At 40.6% G+C, this 27,891-nt stretch overlaps 1 protein-coding gene across 2 annotated transcripts in view; it reads left to right on the top strand.

Annotated features, from left to right (window-relative positions):
• The window catches only part of GUCY1A2 (guanylate cyclase 1 soluble subunit alpha 2), a 354,340-nt gene that overhangs the window by 39,246 nt on the left and 287,203 nt on the right, over window positions 1–27,891 (top strand). For both annotated transcript variants that reach the window (XM_051820049.2, XM_070077689.1), the window contains exon 3: window positions 9,509–9,630. In XM_051820049.2, coding sequence (XP_051676009.1) covers window positions 9,509–9,630 — 122 coding nt within the window. The remainder of the gene's footprint in view (window positions 1–9,508; window positions 9,631–27,891) is intronic.

Here is a 27,891-nt window from a genome sequence, read left to right as displayed (position 1 = left end):
AAATGTATTCGCTCAAATAGAGTTGTTGAGCATGTAGTTTTATGTTATCAAGATCATCCTTATCTGATAGTGGCTAGGATCTCATAATCTGTGTGGGGTCTAATGGGATCCCTTGGAGTGATTTCTTTTGGCTTATGGTGTTTAGTTCTTTTAAACAGAATTCCCTTTCACCGTTTTTAATTTTTTCCCTGCTTGTGTTCTTACCCTCTCATTTCAACAACCTCAACATCTGTATTACTTATCTGGTCAGGTTTATTGGTATGAACAGAGAATTTTGGATTTTGGAACCCTTCAATAGAACTTAATCAAAATCACGACTAACAACACAGGTAAATGGGAGATCTTGGTTTAGCTAGAGTCAGGTTTTACATATTTCTTTGTTGTCCCCCATTTCTCATAGTGGTTGTGGCAAGAGGACTTTAGGTCAAAAGAAAGGAATTTGAGGCCTCACTGTCACACAGAGCTTTTAATAAGCAACTGCATCTTTTTTGTAAAACATGATGGTGATAATAGTAACTCAAGGATTAGGTGTCATTATTAAATGAGATATTCAATAGAAATATTTTATGAAGACAGCTCCAAATGAGTTTAAGGTATGCCTTTGATTAGCTATGAGATAAAGCATGGAGAAATATGAGAATTCCTCAAAACATTTGTGGAAAAATTAAGACAAGTTTAATTTGGTACAGTTTTTTATATATATTATGTTTTTTAATGCATTTTCTATTAATTTTTGGAAGAACGCTTGTACAAAAGCCTAAGGTTACTTTGACTTACAGCCTAGTTTTTTAAACTGGATATACTGATATTAGGAATAATGTATCAATTTATGTTTTTCATTTTCCTTGCTATTCCTCACTATATGCAAAAGTGATTTACTTTTGTAATATTTAAGAACTTCTAAAGAGTCAAAATTCAACAGTGGTATGTTTTGAAATGCTGTTAGGAATCATTTGACATTTATAGTTAACAGTGCTTGTTATGGGAATCAAGAGTATGTTTTTGGCTGTATTATTTTGGATGTATTACAATTATTTTTTACAAAAACAGAAGAAAAAGAAAACTCTTTGAAAAGTAACCTCAGTACCTGGTACAATGTCATATACTTTAAGTGCTTGATGACTATGTTAATTGTCATTTCAAAGGGAATTGCTTTAAACTTTGTCACACTAATCCTCAAGAGTGCAATATGAGGAGGAACATATTTAAACTTCTAGAATGACTGAGTTTTAGGCCATTAGTGATTTCAAATGATTTATCCTAATGGAGATAAGGAATACTAAATTAATCTTTCCCCACACATTCTAAAATAAAACTATTCATTCTCATTGAATTTGCTATTTTCAAAGTATGGTGGTTGGATTAACTTAATTAATATATTTAGAACAGTTTGGTAAGCACTACATATCTGTTTGCTTTATGTTTATCATTGTTATTAATCTTTGTGACAGTGTCAGTCATCAAACTCTAATCATTTTCTGAATGTACTGTTTTGAAATTAATAGTAAATGATGATATATAGTCTGATTTGTGAATTAACCTATGTGTTTAAGGCAAATTGGAGTGGGACTCTTACAATGTGATCAAAATAGAACCAAAATACATTCAGCAAACCATTAGGAGGATGGGGTTCTTCTAAACTACCTGCCTCAGGCTTCTCTCTATCTGTGTAGACATAACCTTGTGACTATTCTCTGTTCATTGCCTAAATGGTGTTTTCCTAGTTTGTTTATTGCAGACACAATGTAAAGAAAACAGAATTCCACTACAGTGTTAATAAGTGTCTCTGATCCCCATAGCCAGGCTAGCATGTTTCTGCTTGGGTGTTGATGGACTTTGAGGACTTAAAGTAGCTTTGCCCACTGCCTTTATTTGTCCTCCTGCTGATGGAGAAGATAAAGGCCAGTGGCAGTGACTTTGTCAGATTTGCCATTCTTGATTGTCTTGCCTTTGCCCTCATCATGAGGCTTCCCTGACCCCCTCTTTTGTCTTTGACTCTACCCTTGTTTTTATTTCTCCTTTCAAAACTGAAGGAGAGCAGCTAATGTTACTAACACTTGGACTAAAATGTGTTCACACCTGGGTGTTATTCCTCTTAAGGAAACACAGTTGAAGACTTTTTATTTCAGTGTAAAGGGATGTGTTTCGAACAGTTAAAGGGATTTCATGTAGTTGAGAACAAGTGCTGACATGTGCTATTTTACATATGTTTGGGGACCTGAGGGGTTGAGCTCTCCTATGGCTTGTGTTGAAGTAATTCAGCTTTTAGGTTGAGACCATGAATCAAGATGGGTGACATATGAACTAGCCCTTCTCTTTTTTATTATTTTTAATTAATTAATGATTGCTTATTGTGATATTTTAATACATGTATACAGTGTGCACTGATCAAATTTTAACAATTAGCATTTCCATCTCCTTGTCATTTATGTTTGAAGCTGTTGAGCTCCTCTCTTCTAGTTGATAAAATTTATATAATTGGTTATTGTGAAGTATAGTCACTCCACTGCGCTGCAGAACATAAGAACTCTTTGCTCCTGGGTGCCAGTTTGAGTCCCAGCTGATCCACTTCTGATCCAGCTCCCCAATAATGTGCCTGGGAAAGCAGTGGAAGATGGCCCAAGTGCCATCTTCCTGGGAGACCTGGAAGAATCTCCTGGCCTGTTGTGGCCATCTTGGGGAATGAAGCAGTTGAGGGAAGATTGATTCTCTGTCTCTTGTTCTCTCACTCACTCTCTTGCTCTGCCTCTCCCTTTCTCTCTGTAACTGTGCCTTTGAAATAAATGTTTAAAAATGTTCAGGAAAATGGAATTAGTTTAATTAAATAAGTTTATTTAAAAAAACCTTCCTCCTATCTCTGTTTGCTACCTGTTACCTCCCTCCCTCCCTCCTCCTCCTCTCTACACTCCCCAGCCTCTGCTAATCATCATTCTACTTTCACATGGACTTTTTCAGCTTCCACATAGAAGACCTGCAGTAATTTCTTAATTAAGCCTCTAATCACTGACTTCTTCTTTGTCCCTTTCCTCTCCTTTCAAACTCTGCCCTTCGATCTGCTGCACTTGTCAGAGATCCAGGACTGTGTAATTCTGCTCCTTGAATTATTGTCCTGGTTGCCCATAGAAACTCGAGGCTTTTTTCCTCTCCCAGGATCTAGATGGGAATGGTAGGAGCAGCTGCTCCAAGGGTCACAGATGCAAGGACTGAGAGGGAGCAACTGATGGAGAGCCTCTCGTTAGAGTCAGGTAGCCTCTCTCTACCACAGCTGCTTTATCTTGAAACGTTTATCCTACTCTTTAAATTATCCATCCTCTTGTTCTTTATTAAGAGAGCTCATTCAAGTTGGGAAAATGAGTGTTGAAATAATTCGTGCAGTGTGATAAATCTTCTCTTCATCTTACTGTTAATCATGTATCGTCTCTCAGTGAGACATTACAATCTAGTTTTCTGGCCTATTCTCCTGTTCCTTAACATTGTAATTTCACCACAGCAGAGTGGTTGAAAAAGTAGATGGTGCCACTGTCTTACTTGAAACCAGTGCGTCTCTATGTGTATCAGAATCACCTGGCAGGATTGTTAACACAGATTGCTGGGCCCTACTCTTAGAGTTTCTGATTCACTATGTCCCAGTCAGGCTTAATAACTGGCAGTTCTAACAAGTTCCCAGGGAATGCTGACTTTGCTAGTCCAACCTTGAAACCCCTGCTTTAAACTGTATAATTGAAATAATAAAATATTTTTATGATTTTATTTATTTGAGAGAGTTACAGAGAGGTAGAGACAGAGAGAGGTCTTCCATCTGCTGGTTCACTCCCCAAATGACGGCAACTGTGGAGCTGGGCCAATCAAAAGCCAGGTGCCAGGAGCTTCATCTGGGTCTCCCACACAGGTACAGGGGCCGAAGCACTTGGGCTGTCTTTCACTCCTTTCTCAGGCTATAGTAGAGAACTGGATCAGAAGAGGAGCAGCCAGAACATGAACCAGCATCCATATGGGATGCTAACACTGCAAGTTGGTTTCTTGATTCCACCAAGTTTAGCTTAAGGGCCTTTGCACATAGTGTTCCATTGCCTTGGGATGCTGTGTCCCCAGATGTTTGCATGACTTATTATTTATTTTTTTAAAGATTTATTTACTTGAAAGTTAAGAGAGAAGGAGAGGCAGAGAGAGAGAGAGGTCTTCCATCCGATCCGCTGGTTCACTCCCCAATCGGCAGCAGTGGTGAGAGCTGCACTGATCCAAAGCCAAGAGCCGGGATCTTCCTCCAGATCTCCCACGTGGGTGCAGAGGCCCAAGGACTTAGGCCATCCTCCACTGCTTTCCCATGCCATAGAAGAGAGATGGATCGGAAGTGGAGCAGCTGGGTCTCGAACGGGTGCCCATATGGGATGCCGGTGCCCCAGGCCAGGGCGTTAACCCACTGTGTCACAGTGCTGGCCCCTATATTAGTTCTCTTTTAAGAAACAATTATTTGTTTTCATTTTATCTTTTACAGGCAAAGTGGATAGTGAGAGAGAGAGAGACAGAGAGAAAGGTCTTCCTTTTGCCGTTGGTTCACCCTCCAATGGCCGTCACGGCCGGCGCACTGCGGCCGGCGCACCACACTGATCCGAAGGCAGGGGCCAGGTGCTTCTCCTGGTCACCCATGGGGTGCAGGGCCCAAGCACTTGGGCCATCCTCCACTGCACTCCCTGGCCACAGCAGAGAGCTGGCCTGGAAGGGGGCAACCGGGACAGAATCCGGCGCCCCGACCGGGACTAGAACCCGGTGTGCCGGCGCCGCTAGGCGGAGGATTAGCCTAGTGAGCCGCGGCGCCGGCCTTCATTTTATCTTAAATGATGAGAAATGCAAGTAGAGAGACAGAGAAACACCCATACACACACACACACACACACACACAGAGAGAGAGAGAGAGAGAGAGAGAGAGAAATCTTTTATCTGCAGCTTAACTCCTCAAATGCCTGCAACAGCCAAGGAGGAACCAGGTCAAAGCCAGGAGCCAAGAACGCCATCTGGGTCTCCCACTTGGGTGGCAGGGACCCAAGTACTTGAGACACTATAGCTACTTCCTGGGAAGCACATTAACAGAGAGTTGGATTAGAAGCAGAGTACCAGAACTGAAAACAGATATTCCAGTAAGGCTGGGTATCCCAAGCAAAGTCTTAACTGCTGTGCTAAAGACCTGCCTGTGTTAGTTGATCTTTAATGTAAGCTTCTAGGGAGTGAACCAACTTCCTGGGAAGCATGTAGTCAAATAGTGAGAAATGAAAGATGCCAGTTGGAGACAGGTAAGGTGCATATTAGGAATTAAAAATTCAGGATTGAGGAACAGCTGTTTATGATGGCATTTCCCCCCTCATGTCCCTTGTTGTCATATTGTGTCCTTTCTTCTTTCTTTCTTTTTTTTTTTTTTTTTTTTTTTTTTTGTTCTGGAGAGATTGTGCTTCGGGGGTGATGCATAAGATGTACTAGACTTAAAATTGTTATTAGAATAATGTTGGATACGTTATTTAAAATCCCCAAGCTTCAGTTTTCTCTTTTAAAATGGGAATGACAACAGGGTTCGGGTGAAGATTAAATGTAAAATTTTTGATAGTAAAGTGTTAAATTATGTAGTCATGTAAAATAGTACAGCACCTGATAGACAAGGTTATCATTACATTGGTTGACTTATTCCTACCACTGTCAGTATCTCTTCTGCATTTCAGTTTTTGTTGATTGCCCCTTTTTTTTAAAATTTTGTTTGAGTGGTAGAGTTACAAACAGGGAGGGAGAAACAGAGAAAGAGGTCTTCAATCTGCTGGTTCACTCCTCAAATGACCGCAATGGCCAGAGCTGGGGTGATCTGAAGCCAGGAGCTTCTTCTAGATCTGCCATGTGGGTACAAGGGATCAAGCACTTGGGCCGTCTTCTGCTGATTTCCAAGGCCATAGCAGAGAGCTTGATTGGAAGAGGGGCAGCCAGGACTCAAACCGGTGCCCATATGGGATGCCAACACTGTAGGCGGAGGCTTAGCCCATAATGCCACAGCGCCGGCCCCCTGTTGATTGTCTTTCACTTTGTCTTCCTGGTCTATCCTTTCCAAGTCTCTTTGGGCATTTGCAAGTTGAGAATAATTTCTTGTAGCATATGCAGCAAGATACACCCAGCTTATCTTTGGGTAGTTTTCTTGTTTTGCAGAATTCCTTTTCTCATTTTTTTGTTCAAATTTCTTTTAAAAGTTAGAGAGATCTTCCATCTGCTGACTCACTGCCAAAATGCCCACAACAACTAGGACTGGGCCAGGCCAAAGCCAGAAGCCTGGAAGTCTGTCTAGGTCTCTCACCTAGATGGTAGGGATCCAAGTATTTGAGCCCTCATCTGCTTCCTCCCAGGTTGCTGATTAGTTAGAAGCTGGATTGGAAGCAAAACTCAAGCCAGGAATTCTGATAGGGGTGTTTCAGTAGATAGCTTTTAAGCCACTGTGCCAGACCTCTGCCTCTGGCCTAAATTTCTGTCTTTAGAGTGTCCAACCCAGTGTTTCTTATTTACATTTATTCTCTGACTCCAGCTAGTCTATAGCTCACACAAATGGAATACCATGGCATTATAAACAAAGCATAGATTCATTTAGTGAACTATGGTAGAAAGCACATGGTGATCTTTCTGAACTGTAACATTTGTTAATTATACATTTTCAACAGTTAAGCATAAAGAAAGACATATTCAGAATCGTGCTATTCACTTTACAGTTTTTATTAGGTAAGCACATTTGTGTTACTATCACATGGAAGAACTGCTGGCAACCTGTTATGAGCCTAGGACACTATTTCCTGTAGTCATCTAAAATTAAATTCTATTACTCTCGTTTTTGCTGTGGTTCCTATGTTTGTTTTATACACCCAATCTTCTATTCTTTTTTCCTTTGAGCAATTAAATAGAGATTAAACTAGAATAATTTTAAAAGAATGCTGGAAGTAAAATTATAAGTAGGTGAACTCTGATTATTCTAGAACACGCACTTCAAGGATATTATATATGCATTATGATTGGATGTTGTGGTTGTGAATTATTTAAAGAGTGATACAGCTTTTTCACATATTCATATACAATAACTATCTCTTAGCAAAAGCTAAGTTTGACAAAAGCTAGGATCTGTTGATTGCTTACTGTGTGAGGCAATGTGCTGGGGGCACTTTACATCTGTCATTTTCCTTAATTCTAACCATATTTTTCATAGAATAATTCTATTCAGCTCATTTTATAGAAAAGGAATTTGAGGCTGAGAGAAAACTATTCTCTCCAAGGTCACCCTGTTAAAAATCATGGAGTGTGATTTAAAAATAACTCTGTATTTGCCTGTGCTTAATGTCTGTGCTCCGTCTTCTAACTGTCATTGAGTGATTCCTACATTCTAGAAACCATACAGTTTGCCTTACTGGTTTCTTAGAGTTTGATCTTGGGGAGGTGCACAAGTATGGAAATGGTTCATTTTCTGTCCAGTCGCTTCAAACATGCTAGAATAAATCCCCTGTGATGCTGGCTGGGACAGATTGTCTATTTTCTAAGTACTTTCAGGGTTTGTAAAGTCCACTCCAGGACAATGTGCATCTTGCATCTCCTATCTGATCTAATGCTTGCATAATTCTCTGTCTGGATCAGAGCAAGGCCTGAGGAACTTGGAAGGCACTGCAGAGAGGGTCTGTTAAAGGGGTTTTCACTCTTCTCCAGGTTAATCTTTTATGGGCACTGCTTCTCTCTCTTTCCCTGCCCTCCTGTCTTTTTTTAAAAAAAAAGATTTATTTTATTTATTTGAAAGAGTTGCAGAAAGAGGTAGAGACAGAGGGAGGTCTTCCATCCACTGGTTCACTCCCCAGATGGCTGCAACAGCCAGAGCTGCGCCGATCTGAAGCCAGGAGCCAGGAGCTTCTTCCAGGTCTCCCATGTGGATGCAGGGGCCTAAGGGCTTGGGCCATCTTCCACTGCTTTCCCAGGCCATAGCAGAGAGCTTGATTGGGAAGTGGAGCAGCCAAGAGTAGAACCGGTGCCCATATGGATGCTGGCACTTCAGGCCAGAGCTTTAACCTGCTGCGCCACAGGGCTGGCCCTGCTCCTATCTTTTTCTGATATATTATCAGGTAGGAAAGAAAGGGAAGTTGGCAGAAGTCTTTTTGAATTCACTGCTGGTGGTGATAGTTGTCTCTTGGTTTGATGCCCTCAATCAGTTGCAGCCCCAGGTCCTGTCCCTGAGTACTGTACCCCACACAGTTTTGCAAGAGAGCCCTGTCCAGCATTGTGTAGACTGACAGCAGCTGGATGGCCGGACAGCTCAAGCTTGTCACTCTTTAGTGGCTTCTCCTAACCCAGAGGATACTGAGATATTTGCCTTGCCAAATGGTAGGTTTAGAGGTTGCTTCCACTGTTGCTTTATTTCTCTTCCTTGTCAATAACTCTTTAGAATATTCTTCCTCTGCTCAATCAGGTATGGTGAGGATGAGATGTGATCAAAAAATCTATCAGCTCTGCTCAAGCTCGCTGAAGAATGAGATACCCAACCCACATCTCTACCAGTGCCAGACTCCTCACTGCCCTTTGTAGGGAGTGGTCCCTTCTCTTCTTTTCTCAGAGGGCAGAGGGTAAAGTACAGCAGCCTGCTCCTCCTAGGCCAACTACATGCTTCTGAGGATTGCTTTTTGAGGTTCTCTCTTTCTTTGTGTCTATGAGCTGGCGGCAGAGTGGCAGTGGCAATGACTGTTTTGTCACCTTTTAAGTCCTGAAGGAGAGTTCCTGTCTTCTTGACTACTCTTTGGGAATGTGGGAACATTTGGTCTTCACTGTCTTTGGCTTAGATGTCATAGTTCTCATTGAGAGGTAATGGGGAAGGTCTTAGGCAATATCTGTCTTTGTAGCCATGTCATTTAGTCCTCTCAAGAACACTAGGAACTACCTCCTTACTACTTACATGAAGGATGGCGGCTAGGGCAACAGACTTACTGAGGGAACTTGCCCCAGGCGTCAGCCTAGAAATGGTATGATCAGGCTCCAAAATCTGCCAGGCTCCAAATGCTTTGTGTATGTGCTTTTGGCTTTCCATACAGCATACTGCTCTCTGCTCCATTGTGATAGAGCTTGTGTTTACTTTCGACACAGTTGAGTGCCAGTGCACCAAATTAACACTGTTAATTTTTCTTTTTCTAAGAAAATTCCAGAAACAGATTAGCAGCAGCGGTGAAGTGCTTAGACATAGAGATACATTAACTGTACAAAGCCCCGATATATTTATTTTTCCTCCTTTATTTTCTCCACACATAGCTTTCTTGTTAATGATTGCCTCCAATTCCAGGTCCACACTGTGAATGCTGATGTGAGTGGGTTGTTGCAGAATTACGCTGTATGTGTTGCAGCTTCAGTTATTTTAAAATGCAATTACGTAGAAAGCATAGGCTGCATGCATTTGTGCATATGTAGCCGAGTGTGTTTGCACATGCTTTGAAAACGTCTCCATATGCTCATTTTGTTTTCTTCTTAGTTATAGGGATGCAGAAAAGAATTTCCACAATATCTCTAACAGATGCTCCTATGCAGACCATGCCAACAAAGAGGAAATTGAAGACGTCTCAGGAATTCTACAGTGTACTGCTAATATACTCGGTATATTATTTATATATTTATATGGTTGAGAGAGTGAATGGGGAAGATGGGAAAGTAAAAGTGTAAATGTTTCATTTCTGTGCTAAACAGAGGTTTGGAGGATATAGCAAGTTAAGACCAAGACCTTATCTTTGACCAATTGAATTTTAACACTTTTGGAGATGTTTGAGTAGAAGTTGCAAGCAAGCCATTTACTTGATGATTGGAAAACACTGTAACATAAATTCCAGGGAAACTTTTCCAATTATTCATATGCTGGTTGTCTTAACCTGGTGTAATCCTTATTTCTCTAGTCCTTACCGTCAGCTGAAATTGTAGGATATTTCTTGCCTCTCAAAGTCATAGTCTGTTATTTCCAAGGGGCACTGGTTGGGGCTGCAGGGTGGCTCAAATATCATAAAGGACTCAGATCCCTTCTGAAGCTGTGTCAGTGAAGCAGGTTATACACTGAGGTCTCTGTGCCCTGCTTTGGGTTGAGGAAATGTGTATGTCAGAGATAGCACTATTTATGATGGGGGGCTGTTCAGGATATTCCCAAAGTAGTTAACAAGTGCTGCTCTAAGCTGCATGGCATCCTGCAGCCTAAAGGTACCATGATGGAGTATCTGAAGTTCGTGGTTTGTGAGTGCTGTATTGAATTTCACACAAAGTAGATACTGTAGCAGGATTTTTTTTTTTTTTTTTTGCACTAACATCTCAGAGGGAGTTAGTGAAAAAATAGCTCTTCTGGTTGTGCTGGGATTCACCCCCACTTAAGAACCCTAGTAACCAGTAGGGTCCTGGTGGCAGTGGTGGTGGGAACGATAGATCTTCATGGTTGATGCCAAACAAAAGTAGAATCACCTCTCCCTCAGAACTGGGCAAGAGAAATCAGAAAAAACTTGTTTGGTTTCTTTTTCTTTAGGCTACTTTCCCTGGGGATACTTGAGTGCCACCTACAAGCAGGTCCAGGTGACCTCAATTCACAAGTCACCAGTTTTTTTTTTTTTTAAATCTGTCTGACTCTCAGAGGTAGCCTTTTACACTTCAACTACCAATTGGCTACAGTTTCATTCTAGGTAATTTTGTAAACACAAAATATTATAATAAGAAAATAGACCTTCTTAACGGCAGACATTTATATGTAGGTGATTTGTTCATAATAGTAAAAAGGACAGTGCTGGACAGTGAAAAAGATGGTCAGAGATTCATTTCCCTCAGTCTGAGCATACATTACCCAAGGAAACCACATTACTGCAGAAGATGAGACATGAGAATGGAGGGAAAAGGGTTGGGCATTACCTTGTATTTTCAAGGACTCTTCTTTTAGGAGTACCTATTTATCTTATATACTGTGACGTTCAAGACGTCAAGTGAGATGATGCCCCACCAGGAGGGAGGCATTGGAATATAATATTTTGGAAAACTTGCTGTTTACTTACAAGTTTCTAAATATGTCCATGACCCTTACATTTTCTGTCTTTGTGCTTCTACCTTGAGAGTCAGAGTTCGAGTAGAAAATGTTCAAAACTAATGAATATTTAGATGGTACTAAAGGCATCTGGATTGCAACTTGTAAAAGAGTGTGCAGAACTCACAGAGAAAGTACATCCTGGGTTACAGTGTTTGGGTGATGATTGCCAAGAACAGTGTTGCCCAGCACAGCTTAGTTGTCCTTCAGAAATTGCCATGAGATCTAAAGTAGTGAGTGGAAGAGCAATAGGCAGTGTGCTACCTGATGATGTTGGAGGAGAAGAGTGGTTTTTACTTATGAAATTATAATTTATAAAGTGATCACATAATGTTAGATTTCCTGAAATATTAACTTATTCTGTTCAGAGATATTAGATGTGAGTTTTCTCCTCCACTAGGGAATACTGGGTTTTTCTCCAGATTTAAAGTACAGAATTAAATTCCTGTAGAATTTAAATCTCTGAAGAACAAAACTACACGCCTGACACGTGTGGACTAGACGTTGGCATGAATCCATGATTGTGTGCCTGAAAGGTAGCTGTTCTCTTCTGAATAATGTCCTCCTTAACTCTTGAAATAGAGATTCCCTGAGGACAAAGATAGCAGCGTTACCATTCATATTCAATGAAAGCTTTGTTTTTAACAAGTCACTGAACTATGATAAACCTTGGCTTGCTTAGATTTCATTTTTTAATTTAAATTCTCTTGTACAATTATTTGTGGCTAATTCATTGCAAGAAAAGCAGTGTTTTCTGGTGGGGCAGGGGCTGAAGAATGTCCAGAAAAGAAGTTTCCATCTGATTAAGAGGCTTTTGATGCCTGGGAACCTTCTCTGTGGATGCCCGAGGGCAGTATTGCAATTTGACTTGTGTCTATCACCTGTGGGGAGTGTAGTTAGATTTCTGAAGTATTGGAGGCCTGTGCCTTGGCTCACTTGGTTAATCCTCTGCCTGCAGCGCAGGCATCCCATATGGGCACCAGGTTCTAGTCCTGGTTGCTCCTCTTCCAGTCCAGCTCTGCTGTGGCCCAGGAAGGCGGTGGAGGATGGCGCAAGTGCTTGGGCCCTGCACCCATGTGGGAGACCAGGAAGAAGCACCTAGCTCCTGGATTTGGATCGGCATAGCTCTGGCTGTGGTAGCCATTTGGGGGGTGAACCAATGGAAGGACGACCTTTCTCGCTCTTTCTCTTTTGCTGTCTGTCAAAAAAAAATACTGATGTATTGAAAGATGTGAATCCACAGTTCTTCTACCTTCTTAACCTGTTACGGGGCTGTAGTGGAGACTGGAAGTGTGTTTGTTTATTCATTCATCTGTATGTTACTTGTACCGTACCTGCCATCAAAAAATAAAGACTTGGAGATCATTAAGTTAGAAAACATGATCGCAGCAGTAAATTTTTCTCCTTCTAAAATGGCCATCTGTATCTATGTCATCTAAATGCTTGTACAGTTTAATCATTTACTGGGTCTTTGAATTGAAGTTGGAGTTTAGGGGTGACATGGAGTGAAGAGAGATCCAAACTAGAGGGAGAGTGGGAAAGACCATGACTCTTATGTCATGGATTTGTTCTGTTCTGTGCATCATAAGATGCCCAGGAACCACACGCTGTTTATAGAATGGTTCATGCCTAGTAGTAATACAGAAGAATCATTTCAAGATACCATTTGTTTTGCCATTTTGGCTTTTATTGATGCAGAAACTGGTTGTTTGTATTTTCTGTCTCATCCTTTACAAGTTAGGTATGTTGGGTACTGTGGGGAGCAACTCGGACTATACTGTTACTGGAATTAAGACTTATTCTATGCATCTGCTCTCCCACAATATGGCCCTGGGAGAGGAGCAAACAGCTTCTACACAGCTGCCTCCAGTTCAACCAATAAACAGCAGGACCTGCTCCTGATTGGAGGAGAGCAGCGTACTCGGCGTGTGGGTAGCAGAGTTGGGATTGGTGGAAGAGGACTATAAAGGAGGAGAGAGACAACATGCACCAGGAACATCTATCTGAAGGAACACCTGAGCAGCCCCCGAGAGAGCCGGCCAGCGGAGTGCCGCTCCCCCGCGGAAGTGGGGAAAGTGGCCAGGGGGAACCGCCCTTCCACGGAGGTGGAAGGGACGGTAGCCAACCCGGGAAGAACCAGCAGCAAACCCAGGGAGGGCCGAGCAGACAAAAGAACAGCGCAGGGTCCTGTGTCGTTCCTCCACGAAGACGGGGAGCGACAGGGTACAGTCCGCTTCTTGCCGTCAGTTGGCTTCATTTGAATGCTCTGATGATCGCTGTGACACTGCAGTACAGTACTCTAAAGAGGCCCTTAAAATTTTGGGAAAAGGCTGTGTAAAGAAAGATGGTTAGGAACAATGCCCCTCCCTGCTCTGTTATTTGTTTATAATGTCTTTTGAATACTGAAAATGATCTAATTGTAGTCATCTGAGAAATGTAAACTTTTTCTAGTCATAATCTGCAAAGCTTATTTTTAGCGCAAGTTCAGTAGTCAAAGTTATATTGTTATAACAATATATATAAGGTATATTGTTATAACACATGGTATTTAGCGTTTTCTTAGAAATTGTACTGGTTTAATGGTATGATGAAATGTGTGTTTAAGGAACTATATGCCATGTTTGCTAATGAATGTTGCCACTTGATTCTGTGACTTGGTTTTAGGTAGTGTTGTCAGGGAACAGAATGAGTAGACAGTTAAGGGAGGATCAGTTGCATCATCCACTTGGCCATAAGTTAAATAGAAACAAGGTTATGACTATTTCAGTTTTAATAACTGTTAATACTGTCAAGGGAACTGTGTTTCAGTTGTTGTAGAGCTACAAGATCAGGGAGATGGTGTTGAAAAAAAGACTTCTCACAGTAGGTTAGAGATCAAATAGAAATGAGAGATCTGGGTGAGTTCATTTACTGATGAATTGTAGCAAGCTAAGGTTTGCTGTTTTAGTAAGCGTCAATCATTTGCTAAGGATCGCACAAAACATCATTTCCTCCTGCCCTTGCTAAGTGCATGTTCTCTCAAAATAATGAGGAAGGACATGAGTGTGAAAAGACATTCATTAACATTTTCTCTGTTTTAAAGGTTTCAGTCAGGGTGATGTTTTATCTTCTCCAAAAACTTAGCACATTTAGAGTCGGAATGAGAGTAATGCTGTCATGGGACTATTTTGCTGGAAAGTGCTAGTGAGGAGGATGGAGGAAATGACCTTTAGGGTTTATTCCTCACATTATTTGCTTGGTATCTGAGATTCTAAAATACTGTGAAGTCAGAGCTGTTTGTTAAGTGCCATGGATTCCAGAATCTTTAGTAGCTATAGAGCTCTTTGTTTTTGTTTATTAAAGTAATAATTTATTTACATGTCAACTTGCCTATTTTTTTGTTTCATTGTGATTTGTGATTTTATGAACCTTCTTTGGTAATAAAATGGAAGGATCAGCTTTATTTGGATTAACTACTTTGGGGATTTTCTTGGAGTAACTCTGCATCATTTAATTATTTAATGGGTTGAATGTATCTAACATTTAGCATCTTGGAGAACTAGTTGATGAAATAACTACTTATCATTTTTATTCATGAATTAATATTGATAGCAAAAGTAAATTTTGCCAACTTATAACTGATAAGTTTTTCAATAACGATAAAATATCTTAAACAATTTAAATTGATTTTATTTAAAAGTTAGACAAAGAGAAGGAGAAATGGACAAAGATCTCTCATCCACTGGTTTACTTCCCAGTTCCCTGAAACAGCCAGGGCTGGGTTACACAAAGCCAGGAGCTTGGAACTCAATTCTAGTCTTTGTGAGTGGTATGGGCCTAAATTCTTGACCATCATCTGCTGCCTCCCAGGGTGGACATACGCAGGAGAGTAGATCAAAAATGGGGTAGGTAGGCTTTGTTCCCAAGCACTCCAATATGGGATGTGGACATCCTAGTTACGGTGACAAACCCCTACCTCAGTGCCTTCAGTATTTTAATCAGATGAATTGAAAATAATGTGATTGGAGAGGAAACAGCTTAATGAAGTTATTATAACTTGGTGATTTAGTACAAAGACAGGAGCCAGACTACATGTATTGAAAATACAACAAAGCTATTTATTAGCTGCACAAACTTGGTCTCATTTCTTGTTTGTAAAATTGGTTAAATATATACCTTTTCTAGAATTGCTTGGAAGATTCAATATGTTAATTTACATGAAGTACTTAGAGCAGCCTGGCATATAACAAACAAATACTATGTGAATATTTTTATTATTGAATATTCACAAAGTAGTATTTATATCAGATCTGGGACCTTAATATTGCTCACTATTTTAGGTGAGTAAATTAGAGTTGAGCTTGTTAACTTTTTGTTCTGAGTTAACAAACCACAGAGGCAGGATTTTAAGCTAGTTCAGTCTGATTGCAAGTCAGATCCCTCTCACTGCTTCATGCTGCCTTCAAGACTTGTTGGATGGCAATTCTGATCTCCTCACCTCTCAGATGCTGATTCATGCAGTCTTTGCAGTTCTGTGAATTATTAGAATCATCATGATGTCATTTTTTACTTAGTTTATTGCTCTTGGAAAACATCTTTGGAAGGCTGGCCTGCATATGACAACAAGAATCAAAAAAATGTTTAAGACTACTACTTCTCATTAGTATTGAGGAATGTATAGTTTCATTCCAATTTGGATCATCTTCAGTTTGGAAACTGATTTTCTTTTAAATTTCAGGTTTTGAAAATGCAAATTAAGGGTAATTGATTTTTTTTGTCATGACACAAATATGGTTTCACAGTTGTATTGTAGTAACACTGTGCCAGTTCTGTTGGCCTGAAGATTTAAAACCTATCTTGCCATGTAGGTGGTTTAACACGTTAGACATCAATGAACTGGCACAAATTCTACAGGAAGGTTGTCTTTCTGATACCATGCATTTTTTGAATGGAAAATGTTTAGAAATATTGTCACAACATCTCATTTAATAATTCCCAAGTATGACCTTGGGTTGTGGTTCTCTATAAAATAGAGGGAACTTCTGTTTTCTGGTCTCTACTTAAAGACCCTCCTTGAAATGATTAGATATAGTAGGTGGGTCTGAGAAGGAATGAGACCACCACATAATACGTATGAAATAAGCATTTTAATAAAACTGACCTTTAGGTTAAATGGATCAGCTGTGAAAGATGCAAGTATCTCGAGTACAAGTGTGTATTGGCTTCCTTCATCCTGTAGACAATTCTTTCTCTTTCAGAAACATTTTCTTCTTAATCTTATGGTAGACCTTCTCATTTTCATCCTGCTGAGTTTCTCCACACCATGCTTCTCTTTCTGCTGGAGAAACCTGGTGGTCATTTTGTCTCCTTTTTTATTTGTCACTTAGGTTATCTCTGATACATTGTGTCCCTATAACTAGCAACCTGCTCTTCCACAGCTCTGTTGGTGTTAAGGAGGACAGCCTTTCACTTTATTGAATTACCAGGACTGTCTGTTTTGGTTCCTACATTTTTCAGTAAGTAGGTTTTTACTTTATCCCCCCCCACCTTTTTTTTTTAAACTTTTGTTTTTAGTATGGGCTTACAGGAAAATTGTAAAGATGGTACCATAAGTTCTCATTTATCCCTTACCATTTTCCCCCATTATTGACATCTTACATTAAATGCTACTTTGGTTCCAATTAATATACAAATGTTGATTATTAACAATAATTCATGCTCTATTCAGATATTCTTGGTTTTACCTGTCCTGTTTGATGAGGAACGCATATTATATTTCTTGGCATGTCTGGCTGTTCTTGTTTGGGACGATTTCTTTGACTTTTCTTATTTTTGATGACCTTGGCAGTTCTTCCAGTTGTCTTCTTTGTGCTTTAATAGATCCTAACAAGACCATCACTGCTCTGACATAAGCTCATCATTGTGTGTGTGTGTGTGTGTGGTTTGTTTTGGGCACATGCTTACTTTCTGCCAATGTGATTGATTGTCATAAGCAGGATTCTAATTTTTTTTTAGAAAATTATTTTACAACATCTATTTTTTTAAGATTCATTTTATTTTTTTTAAAGAGAGAGAGCGATCTTTTCCATCTGCTGGTTGACTCCCCAAATAACTGCAACAGCAAGAGCTGAGCTGATCTGAAGCCAGGAGCCAGCAGCTTTTTCTAGGTTTCCCACATGGGTGCAGGGGCCCAACGACTTGGGCCATCCTCTGCTGCTTTCCCAGGTGCTTTAACAGGGGGCTGGATCAGAAGAGGAGTAACTGGGCGGGACTCAAAGTGGCGCCCATATGGCATTCAGGCACTGAAGGCCAGGGCTTTAATCTGCTGTACCACAGTGCCGGCCCTAGGATTCTTATTTTTAAGTTTCTTTAAAAATCATGTTTATTTGTCCTCAAGAGAGAGTTTCACTTCCATAAAGTATCTGCAAAATTCCTGAAGTGAAAACTAAACAAAACAAAAAAACCTCTGTCTGATTTAGAGCAGAAGAAATGGGAGCACATTTGGGTCAGGCTGCTTGTGTGGGTCACCCCATTAACTTGTGAGGAAAGCAGGATCTGGACTATAAGGCTATGATAGGGGAGTTTATTGCATCACTTCTTTAACCCTTCACCTCTTGCAAAAGCATAATGGTTATTTTTAGAATTTCTGTGAGTTAGAAGGAAGTATACTCTTTTCATATTATGTGAGAAACATGAATGTGGGCCCAGAATCATGTCATAATGTCACACTCAGAGCTCATTCTGTTGTCATCTCACAGAGCACATTTATTTTGATTTTGTTCATTTGCCTTTTTAAATATTTTTTTTCTCTACTTTGGAGTTTATTAACACAAATGAAATACCCCTTCCTTTTAAAAATATTTTAATTTATTCAATTTTATTTGAAAGACACAGAGACACAAAGAGATCTTCTATCCTTTGGTTCACTCCCTAAATGCCTGACACAAAGCTGGGCCAGGCTAAATCCAGGAGCCAGGAACTTCATCTGGGAAGCAGAGCCAGGACCCAGGCTCTTGAATATGGAATGACGGCATCCTAAGCAGCATATTTTTTGTTTTGTTTTGTTTTTAAAGATTTATTTATGTATTTGAAAGGCAGAGTTCCAGCAGGGTGGAGGTGGAGAAAGGGGGGTGGGGTGAGAAGGGGAGAGAGGGAGAGGAGGTGATATCACCTCCATCCTCTGGTTCATTCCCCAAATGGCTGCAGTGACAAGAGCTGAGCTGATCCGAAGCCAGAATCTAAGAGCTTCTTCCCAGTCTCCCATGTGGGTGCAGGAGCCCAAGGACTTGGGCCATCCTCCACTGCTTTCCCAGGCACATCAGCAGGGAGCTGGGTGGGAAGTGGAGTAGCAAGGACTGGAACTGGCACCCATGTAGGATTCAGGCTCTGCAGGAAGCAGCTTTAACTGCTGTGACACAGTGCCATCCCCCTAAGCAGCATCTTAATCACTCTGCCAAACACCCACTCCTGGTGGTGAATGATGCTGCTGTTGTTTTGATGTCTTTTATTAAATTAACTGTTTCAATATATGAGTCTAACTTTTTTGTTAATTTTCTCTTTATTCTTTACCGTAACTAAGTTTGACTCAAGTACACATTTTGATATGATATTTAATTCTTCTGGCAATTAATGAAAATTTTAAGTAAGATTAAGTTCAAATATCATAGCTTTTGTACTAGATGAGTTATCATTTGTTAGTGCTGAGTTCAGCTCTTTAATTTTAAGTGCTTTTTACAATTCGATTGCAATTTATTTAAATTGATTTAGTGAATAGAGTTTCTAAATCACAATAATGATGTTACTTAAATTAATATTTCTTTCCATTTTAAATGGGTATGGTTCAAAATTGGGTGAGATGGAGAGATTGTTGGAGATCTGGATTGGTGGAGAATAGGCCCATTGGGCTTCACTTGCCAAGTGGAAGAGGAGTTGTGAGACCCAGGGTGAGTTCCCACAGAACATATGAATCTTAGAGGGCATGGAGGTAGAACTGGGAGTGCTGGTGAAAAGCACACACACACACCCCAAAAAACAGTGAGAATACATAGGAGTTGGTTGAAGAAGCAATAGATATGATTTTCATAAGCAAGGCTGCTAAAGTAATTCCTGATTTTTATATATGGTCAGGCTTTAACATTATCCAGTGCCAAATAAGAAAAAAACCTCTGAAGCTAACAACTTTTAATTTCCATTTTCTGTAAGTGTGTGCTTTTATCCTTCTTAGGGAAATATGATTCACTTTGTTGATTTGAGTCCTAATCCCAGAAGTGGTTATCTCTACTCCAGACTCAAAGCCGTGAGTTTCACATTCCACAAGTGACTGTACAGTGCTGTCATCTGGAGTCATTAACAAAGAGGCTGGTGGACACTGGACCTAAATGTGTCCATTCACCATCTCTAGCATGGGGATTCAGATTTGCATTTTTAAAACTCCCCCAAATGATGCTGGTGTGCTTCCATGATTTGACACTTCCCCTCCTAATGGAACCCTGCTCTTGGGCAAGAATACATGGGAAGGGCTAGTTGAATGCTTAGGAGATCTGATGCCAATTCACACCTAGGCTAGTTAAAATTTTATAATTCCTGTTTTTCTTTCTGCCTAATTTTTTTTAAGAGAGAGAGAGAGAGGTTTTCCACCTGATGGTTCACTCCCCAGTGGCCCCAATGGCTGGAGCTGCGCTGATCAGAAGCCAGGAGCTTCTTCTGGGTCTCCTATGTGGGTGCAGGGGCCCAAAGACTTGGGCCATCTTCTTCTTCTTCTTCTTCTTTTTTTTTTCTTTCTTTTTTTTTTTTTTAACAGGCAGAGTTAGACAGTGAGAGAGAGACAGAGAGAAAGGTCTTCCTTTTTCCGTTGGTTCACCCCGCAAGTGGCCGGCGTTGGGCCGATCCGAAGCCAGGAGCCAGGTGCTTCCTCCAGGTCTCCCATGTGGGTGCAGGGCCCAAGGACTTGGGCTATCTTCTACTGCTTTTCCAGGCCGTAGCAAGAGCTGGATCGGAAGTGGAGCAGCCAGGACTTGAACAGAGCCCATATAGGATGCCAGCACTTCAGGCCAGGGCATTAACTGTCGCGCTACAGTACCAGCCCCCTGCCCTTTTTTTTTTTAATATATTTAAAGATTTATTTTTTATGTATTTGAAAGGCAGAGTTACAGGGGTGGGGAGGACGGGGAGCAAAAGTAGGAGAGGGAAAGGGAGATTTCCTGTCTACTTGCTACTCCCCAAATGGCTGCAAAGGCCGAGGCTGGGCAGGCCGAAGCCAGGGGCCAGGAGCTTCTTCTGGGTCTCTCACTGGATACAGGGGCCCAAGGAGTTGGACCAGCTTCTGCTGCTCTCACAGACACATTAACAGGGAGCTGAATCCAAAGGGGGGAATGGATTGCTGTCTCGTGGACCACCCAGCTTTCTTAACTTGGTTCTGCACTTCTGTGGTACTTGGGCTCCGCTGTGAACTTCAGATGGGAAATGGGGCCCTGCTTCTGTTGAGTGCCTGTTGTGTTTCAGATGCAGGTTTACTGCCCCTTGCTTGTGCTGTAATTAATCTCTTTTCCTCCCCTCTCCTTTCCATCCCTTCCCCCTTCTCTGCCTTTTCTGTGTCTCTTCACCAAATCTCCTTGATGCTTGTGATTACTGGCTTGTATTGGGTCATGCAATTAAAATATATGATTTTTCTGACTTTGTCCTGCTTCTGCATAAGTGGGTAGATCTAGTTGTGGATAAATCCTTTCTTTTCTCCATCTTATGTCATTAACATTGCATATGCAAGCAATAGGTTATGGTTCAGACCAACAACCTGTCAGAACCAACACATGTCAGAAATAGTGGGTAACATGTAGTTTTAGTAAAATGCTGAGTTAGTGTGAAATTCCTTTACTTGAGAGTTTCTCTTCACTACTACTTCTAGGACCAGAAATCCTATTAATCGCCAGAAGAGGATTTTAGCCTACGGGAAAAGTAAGGCAGGCAGTAAAATTTTCTGCTGCGATAGGAAAGGGAAGTCTACACTTCTGTGAGCTTTTATAAAGCAGCCATATTAGGATCTTTACAAAGGTGAAATCAAGCAGCATTTCAGCCGGAAGACATTCATTTGTGACAAATGATCCCAATTCTTGTGAGTTACTCCGCTGAATGATTAGTGCCTAGAAACATTTTGACTGAAAATACCTGATTGCCACCCATTTTATACTTTTTATTCTTCTGATCCTGTGTACTTCCCCACACCATTCTATGATGCTCTGTCATTTCTTCATTTGCTTTTACTACCTCAGACTATTTTGCATTTACTTCTTAGATTATTTCTTCTTCATTATTATGAGCCTCAGTCCTACATTTTGTTAAAAAAAATCAATGCAAATATGCCAGACATTTGAAAGTTTGCTTCTGTGAATTTGTCATTAATATTTGCTTTAGTGGAAAACTAAAATTAATATTTTAGATGACAAATTTAGTGATCAAGAGACACTAGCTTGTTGCCAATGTATAAACTTTAATTCAGTGTTTTAAGTGATCATTTAGGTTTTAGCTGAGCTAAAGTTTTTTGTTGTAATAACTGCAGGATGAGGTTTCTTAATCTGGAGAAGTCTGTGTATAACACTGTGGAGGAAATATTTGCCTGGTAAAGAAACAGGTTTTGATTCTTCTGTTCCATCATTACAAACACTCATTGAGTATCTTCTGTTCTCAGATTCTGATCCAGATGCTAGTGATCAGCAAGAAATCAGGCAGGGAATGGGGTACAGAGAATTTTTTAAAATATGCAAATAACATTGATAACTTTAGAGTGATGTATGCAGTGAAGGAACATAGTACAGTGGGATATAAAAGAGTGGAAAGTTTAGATAATGGAAACATTAATGGTCATTTTAAGTTAATTGAACCAATTCCAGTAGAGCTTCTCCAGGACTGGAGAGTTTATGCTATTTTGGTGGCATTTCTGGATTCAAAGCTGCAGGAATGAGAATGAATTTCTTACAAGCATTTATTCACCTACAATGAGGAGACTCATGATTTCCCCACTGATATCTGAACAGTAACTGCCTCTAGAAGGAGGTGGTGAGGCATTGTTTTGGGTTGAATGAGGTCCCAAACATGCTAGCTTTGACCGTGAGCGAGGCAGACACCATCTCTGGGCCCCCAGCACTGTTAGTACAGAACACAGTGGGAAGGCCACATGGCATGAGATGGAGAACATCCCTACTTGGTGGAAAGCTGAAGGATAGTTGTGTGTGGTCACTGGAAGAGAGCGGTCGTAAAGGAAGCAGAAGCACCACTGTCAAAGGTTGAGAAATTAGGGTAGAACTGTCAGGAAAAAAACCCACAACTCAAATGCATCCTAAAGATGTCTCCCTCCCTCTCCCTCCCTCCCTCCCTCCACGTATAAACATAAGTATATATATATACACATAAATGTAAATCCTCACCTGTAAATTATATACTACCTTAATATTAATGAAGAATTTTATATAAATTATTTTTACCTTGTTAAACTCTATAGTTCAGTGATACTGTTCCCATTTTACAGATGAAATGACTAAGGCCCAGAGTGTCCCCTAAATCGCTTACCTATGGGGCCAGTACTGTGATGTATCAGGTTAAGATTCTGCCTAAGGCGCCAGCATCCCATTTGGACGCCAGTTTTGAGTCCCAGCTACTCTTCCTCAGATCCAGCTCTCTGCTAATGGCCTGAGAAGACATTGGAGGATGGTTCAAGTGTTTGGGCCCCTGTGCCTGCAGGGAAGACTTGGAAGAAGCTCCTGGTTTCAGATTAGCTCAGCTCCTGTCATTGCAGCCCTTTGGGGAGTGAACCAGCAGATGGAAGACCTCTGTCTCTTTTTCTCTCTCTTTCTCTTTCTCCCTTTCTCTCTCTCTCTCTCTCTCTCTCTCTCTCACCCTGCTCCTGACATAAATCTTTCAAAAAAAAAAAAATCACTTACCTAACAATTAAGCTGGATCTGAATACAACATCTCTAACTATAGGAAAGAAACACAATTCTTTTTACCATATAGTAGTGTTTTTTTTTCTTCTGTTTCTGAAAAGCAGTGGTAATGGTAATATTTTCCACTAAATGAACTACCTCTGTTTCTTAAACAACAACAAAACTCAGAAAAACTTCTGAATGTGTAAAGTACTATATATCACTGTTTAACACTGTATACTACTTTGGCCAACTCCTTGAATTAAAAAAAATAATAAATATCTTTTGCTAATGTTGATTCCAGCTGCAGAAGTAGTTCTCTAGTCTTACATGGGAGATAGAAAACAGATACAGAGAAAAAGAATTTTGAGCTAATAAAAATGGGAGGGATCTAACAAACTTCTTATTTAAAATTTTTCATTTTTTGGGTTTATAACAGGTTCAATATAGTTCACTGAAACAGTTCTGAGAATATAGTGATACTGGCTTCTCTGTTTACCTCCCAACCTCCCCTCCTCTTGCCTTGTTCTTCCTTTCTTCCTCTTCCACTTTTGAGATAAGCCCTTGACTGCAATGTAAATTAAAGATGTTAATGCTCCAGGAAATAGAGTTCAACAAGTGAAACACAAAAAGACCTTCATTTAGTGGAAATAAAGGGATATAAATAATAATCAAACGGAAAAAGGACTATTTTACCCATATGCAGTAAATTTCAAAGTAATCAAATCATTAAAACTATAGTAATGTTTGGGGCCAGCGCTGTGGCACAGTAGGCTAAACCTCTGCCTGTGGCACTGGCATCCCGTATGGGCTGGTTCTAGTCCTGGCTGCTCCACTTCCAGTCCAGCTCTCTGCTATGGTGTGGGAAAGCAATGGAAGATGGTTCAAGTCCTTGGGCCCCTGCACCCACGTGGGAGACCCAGAAGAAGCTCCTGGCTTCAGATTGGCACAGCTCCGGCCGATGTGGCCGTTTGGAGAGTGAAGTAGCAAGTGGAAGACCTATTTCTGTCTCTACCTGTCTCTGTAACTCTCTTTCAAATAAAATAAATTAAAAAAAAAAAAAACTATAGTAGTGTAACATTCTTAACCCATTAGTTTGACAAGATAAAAACAAATTTTGACAAAACTATTTGAAGCAATACTGACATGCAAAGGAATTTCTTTTTTGGTTTTGATATTTTTACTTTTTTAAGATCTCATAAGGGAGAACATTAGGTATTTGTCTTTTTGTGTCTGGCCTGTTTTGCTCATATTATGTCCTCCAGCTGCATCCATTTTGCTACAAATAATAGAGTAATATTGCATTGTGTTCCAATGTGATATATACATACACGTGTATTTATACATGTATATATGTATATATCACTTTTTCTTCATTAACCTGCAAATGAACACTATAGTTTAATCTATATTTTGGTTATTGTTAACAGTGCTGCTCTAAACACAGTGCTGCAGGTATCTCTTAGTTAAAACCTGTTCCTATCTTTTGGTTATATACTAAGAAGTGAGATTGATTTCTCTTTCAGTGAGTTCATCATTAGTGTATATAAAAAAAGCTAGTATGTTTTATTTGTTTATTTTTTGACAGGCAGAGTTAGACAGTGAGAGAGAGAGAGGGAAAGGTCTTCCTTCCGTTGGTTCACCCCCAAATGGCTGCCAAGGCCGGCGCGCTGCGGCTGGCGCACTGCAGCCGGCACACCACACCGATCCGAAGCCAGGAGCCAGGTGCTTCCTCCTGGTATCCCATGCGGGTGCAGGGCCCAAGCACTTGGGCCATTCTCCACTGCCTCCCTGGGCCACAGCAGAGAGCTGGACTGGAAGAGGAGCAACTGGGACAGAATCTGGCGACCAACCAGGACTAGAACCCAGAGTGCCGGCGCCGCAGGCAGAGGATTAGCCTATTAAGCCGTGGTGCTGGCCTATTTGATTATTTTGTAACCTACAACTGCACTGAATTGGTTTATCAGAGCTTTTTGATAGAGTATTAGGTTTTTCCATGTACAACATTATGTCATTTACGAAAGTTTATTTTGATTTCCTCTTTTCTAATTTTGATGCCTTTTATTTCTTTGACCTCCCTAATTGCTCTTGCTAAAACTTCCAGTACTATATTGAATAAGAGTGGCAAAAGTGGACATCCTTGTCTTGTTCTAGATCTAAGGGGAAATGCTTTAAGCTTTTAAGTGAATATCATTCACTATGATATTAGATGTTGGTTTCTTACATCCAGCCTTTATAATTTTGAGATATGTTCCTTCTAAACCTGAATTGTGAAGTGGTTTTGTCATGAAGGGGTGTTGAATATTATCAAATGCTTTCTCCACATCTATTTAGATGACCTTACGGTTTTTGTTCTTCATTCTGTTGGTGTGATTTATGATGCTTATTGATTGCCTATGTTGAATGATCCTTGCATTTCTGGGATAAATCTCACTTGATTGTGATGTATGATATTTGTGATATGGTTTTGGATTTGTTTTGCAAGTATTTTGTTGAGAATCTTTGTATCTATGTTCATCAAGAATGTAGATCAGTAGATGTTTCTTTCATAGTGTGATAGTGTGTTTTTGTTCAATTTTAGTATCAGAGTGATTCTGACCTCATGAAAAGAGTTTGTCAGGGTTCCATCCTGTTCAATATTTTGGAATAGTTTGAAAAGTATTGGTGTTAGTTCCTCTTTTAGATGTATTTTAGATTTCAATAGTAAAGCCATTGGACGCTGGACTTTTCCTTGATGGGAGATTTTTGATTACTGCTTCAATCTCATTGCTTGTTATGGGTCTGTTTAGATTGTCTATATCTTCTCGATTTAATCTTGTTAGCTTATATGTATCTAGGAATTTATTCATTTCCTCATAGTTTTCCAGTTGGTTAGCATGTAATTTTTCGTAAAAGTTTTTTATGATCCTTTGCATTTCAGTGCTATCAGTTTTAATATGTATTTTCATCTCCAATAACAAAGGCTCAAATGAGCTTTTTTTTTCTTTGTTATTCTGGCTAAAGGTTCATCTTTTTTTATCTTAGAAAACAACTTTTTGATCCTTTGTATTTTTTTTTTTAGTTTGAATTTCTTTTATTTCTGCTCTGCTGCTTTCTGTTTCTCACCTCCTGCTGCTTTTGGGTTTGGTTTGTTCTTGTTTTTTTGTCTTCAGAAGGTATCATTAGAGTTCAGTGTCAGTCATTCTTGGGGTTGTGATAGTCATGGCCTTGTTCTAGGTACTGAGGGAGACATAGGTGGCTGTGCATTTCCCAGATCTCCCAAGGTAGGAGTGGATTTTTTCTATGGGCTGCTTGTGCTAGCCTCCAGAGGTTAAGGGGAACCCCCCAGCTCACATGGAGTGAGTATGTAGCTCCTGGGCTAATGCCCGAAATATTCCCATAGTTGCAGGACACAGGGCATCTGTCCTCTACCCCTGACTTATAAGTAGCCCTGAGTCTAACTGGTTACTTCTGGTGGCAGTGGAACACAGATCCCCTGTACAACATTTTATAGCAGAGTCCAGTGCTCTTTGGGGGTGGTGGAGGAGAGGGTGAAGTGTGGCTTCTCTTCTTTAACCAAGCCTTGGCTCAGACCCCAGCCAACTCCCCAGGCTGGAGTCAAAGTCAGCAGCTTGAATTCTGACTGAGCTACAACTGCAGGTGGTGAGGAGTGGCAGTTTCTTCCTACGTTGACTTGTGAAGATGGTGACTCCCAGCGTGCAGCAGCATCTCTGTCCTCCCTTCTCTCGTCCTAGAGTCTTTTTTGTTTTTTCTCTTCTCCACTGAAAATTTCCATCAGTTGGACTGCTTTTCGTATCCCAGAGCAGCTGTAATTAGTGTGGCTGCACTCTGTTCAGCCATCTTGGGTCTCCTCTAGCCTAAACTTCTCTATAGCACATTTCCTAATTGTTTACTTGGCTGCCTCTTCAACCTAACTATTGGTACCAAGTAGTCAGTGCCATGTTTAACTCTTTGTAACCACAGCATAGAGGCCACAATACCTGGAAGGGTATGTATCTAGAAATGCTTGTTGAAAGACAAAGGCTCAGGAAATATTCAAGAAAAAGGGATTCTAAAGACAAAATAAAAAAAGTTTTATACTACTCTGGATCCTAGACCACAGGGAAAATAGCTATAAAAGACATTATTGGGACAAAAACCAAAATTTGGATATGGGCTGTGACTAGGTGATAATGTTGTGTTAAAATGTACATTGGGGGGCCGGCACTGTGGCATAGTGGGTAAAGCTGTCACCTGCAGTGCCAGCATCCCATATGGGCACTGGTTTGAAACCCAGCTGCTACACTCGATCCAGCTCCATGCTATGGTGTGGGAAAGCAGTAGAAGGTGACCCAAGTCTGTGGGCCCCTGCACCTGCATGGGAAGACCTGGAGGAAGCTTCTGGCTCCTGGCTTTGGGTAGACTCAACTCCAGCTGTTGTGGCCAATTGGGAAGTGAACCAGCGAATGGAAGACCTCTCTTTCTCTCTCTCTCTGCCTCTCCTTCTCTCTCTGTGTATATCTCTGACTTTCAAATAAATAAATCTTAAAAAAATGTATATTGAAATATTTAGAAGTAAGGATGATTGATGTCTGCTACTTAATTGAGGCTTAATTGAGGTGTATATGGAAAGGGAAAGAGAAGTGAGAGCATAAGAGTATGCAAGAGAAAATGAGAGCAAAAGGGTGAATTAGTAACAAATCTGTGAAACTTGGTAAAGTAAGAAGTGAGAATTTTTTGTATGTTTCTTGTAAATTTAAAATTTTTTTTTCTACAGGCAGAATGGACAGTGAGAGAGAGAGAGACAGAGAGAAAGGTCTTCCTTTTGCCGTTGGTTCACCCTCCAATGGCCGCCACGGCTGGCACGCTGCGGCCAGCGCACCGCGCTGATCTGAAGGCAGGAGCCAGGTGCTTCTGCTGGTCTCCCATGGGGTGCAGGGC

The sequence above is a fragment of the Oryctolagus cuniculus genome, chromosome 1, assembly GCF_964237555.1.
Source record: "Oryctolagus cuniculus chromosome 1, mOryCun1.1, whole genome shotgun sequence".
Taxonomy (NCBI): Eukaryota; Metazoa; Chordata; class Mammalia; order Lagomorpha; family Leporidae; genus Oryctolagus; species Oryctolagus cuniculus.
Note: the sequence above shows the minus strand (reverse complement) of the source record. Positions and strands in the feature narration are given on the sequence as shown.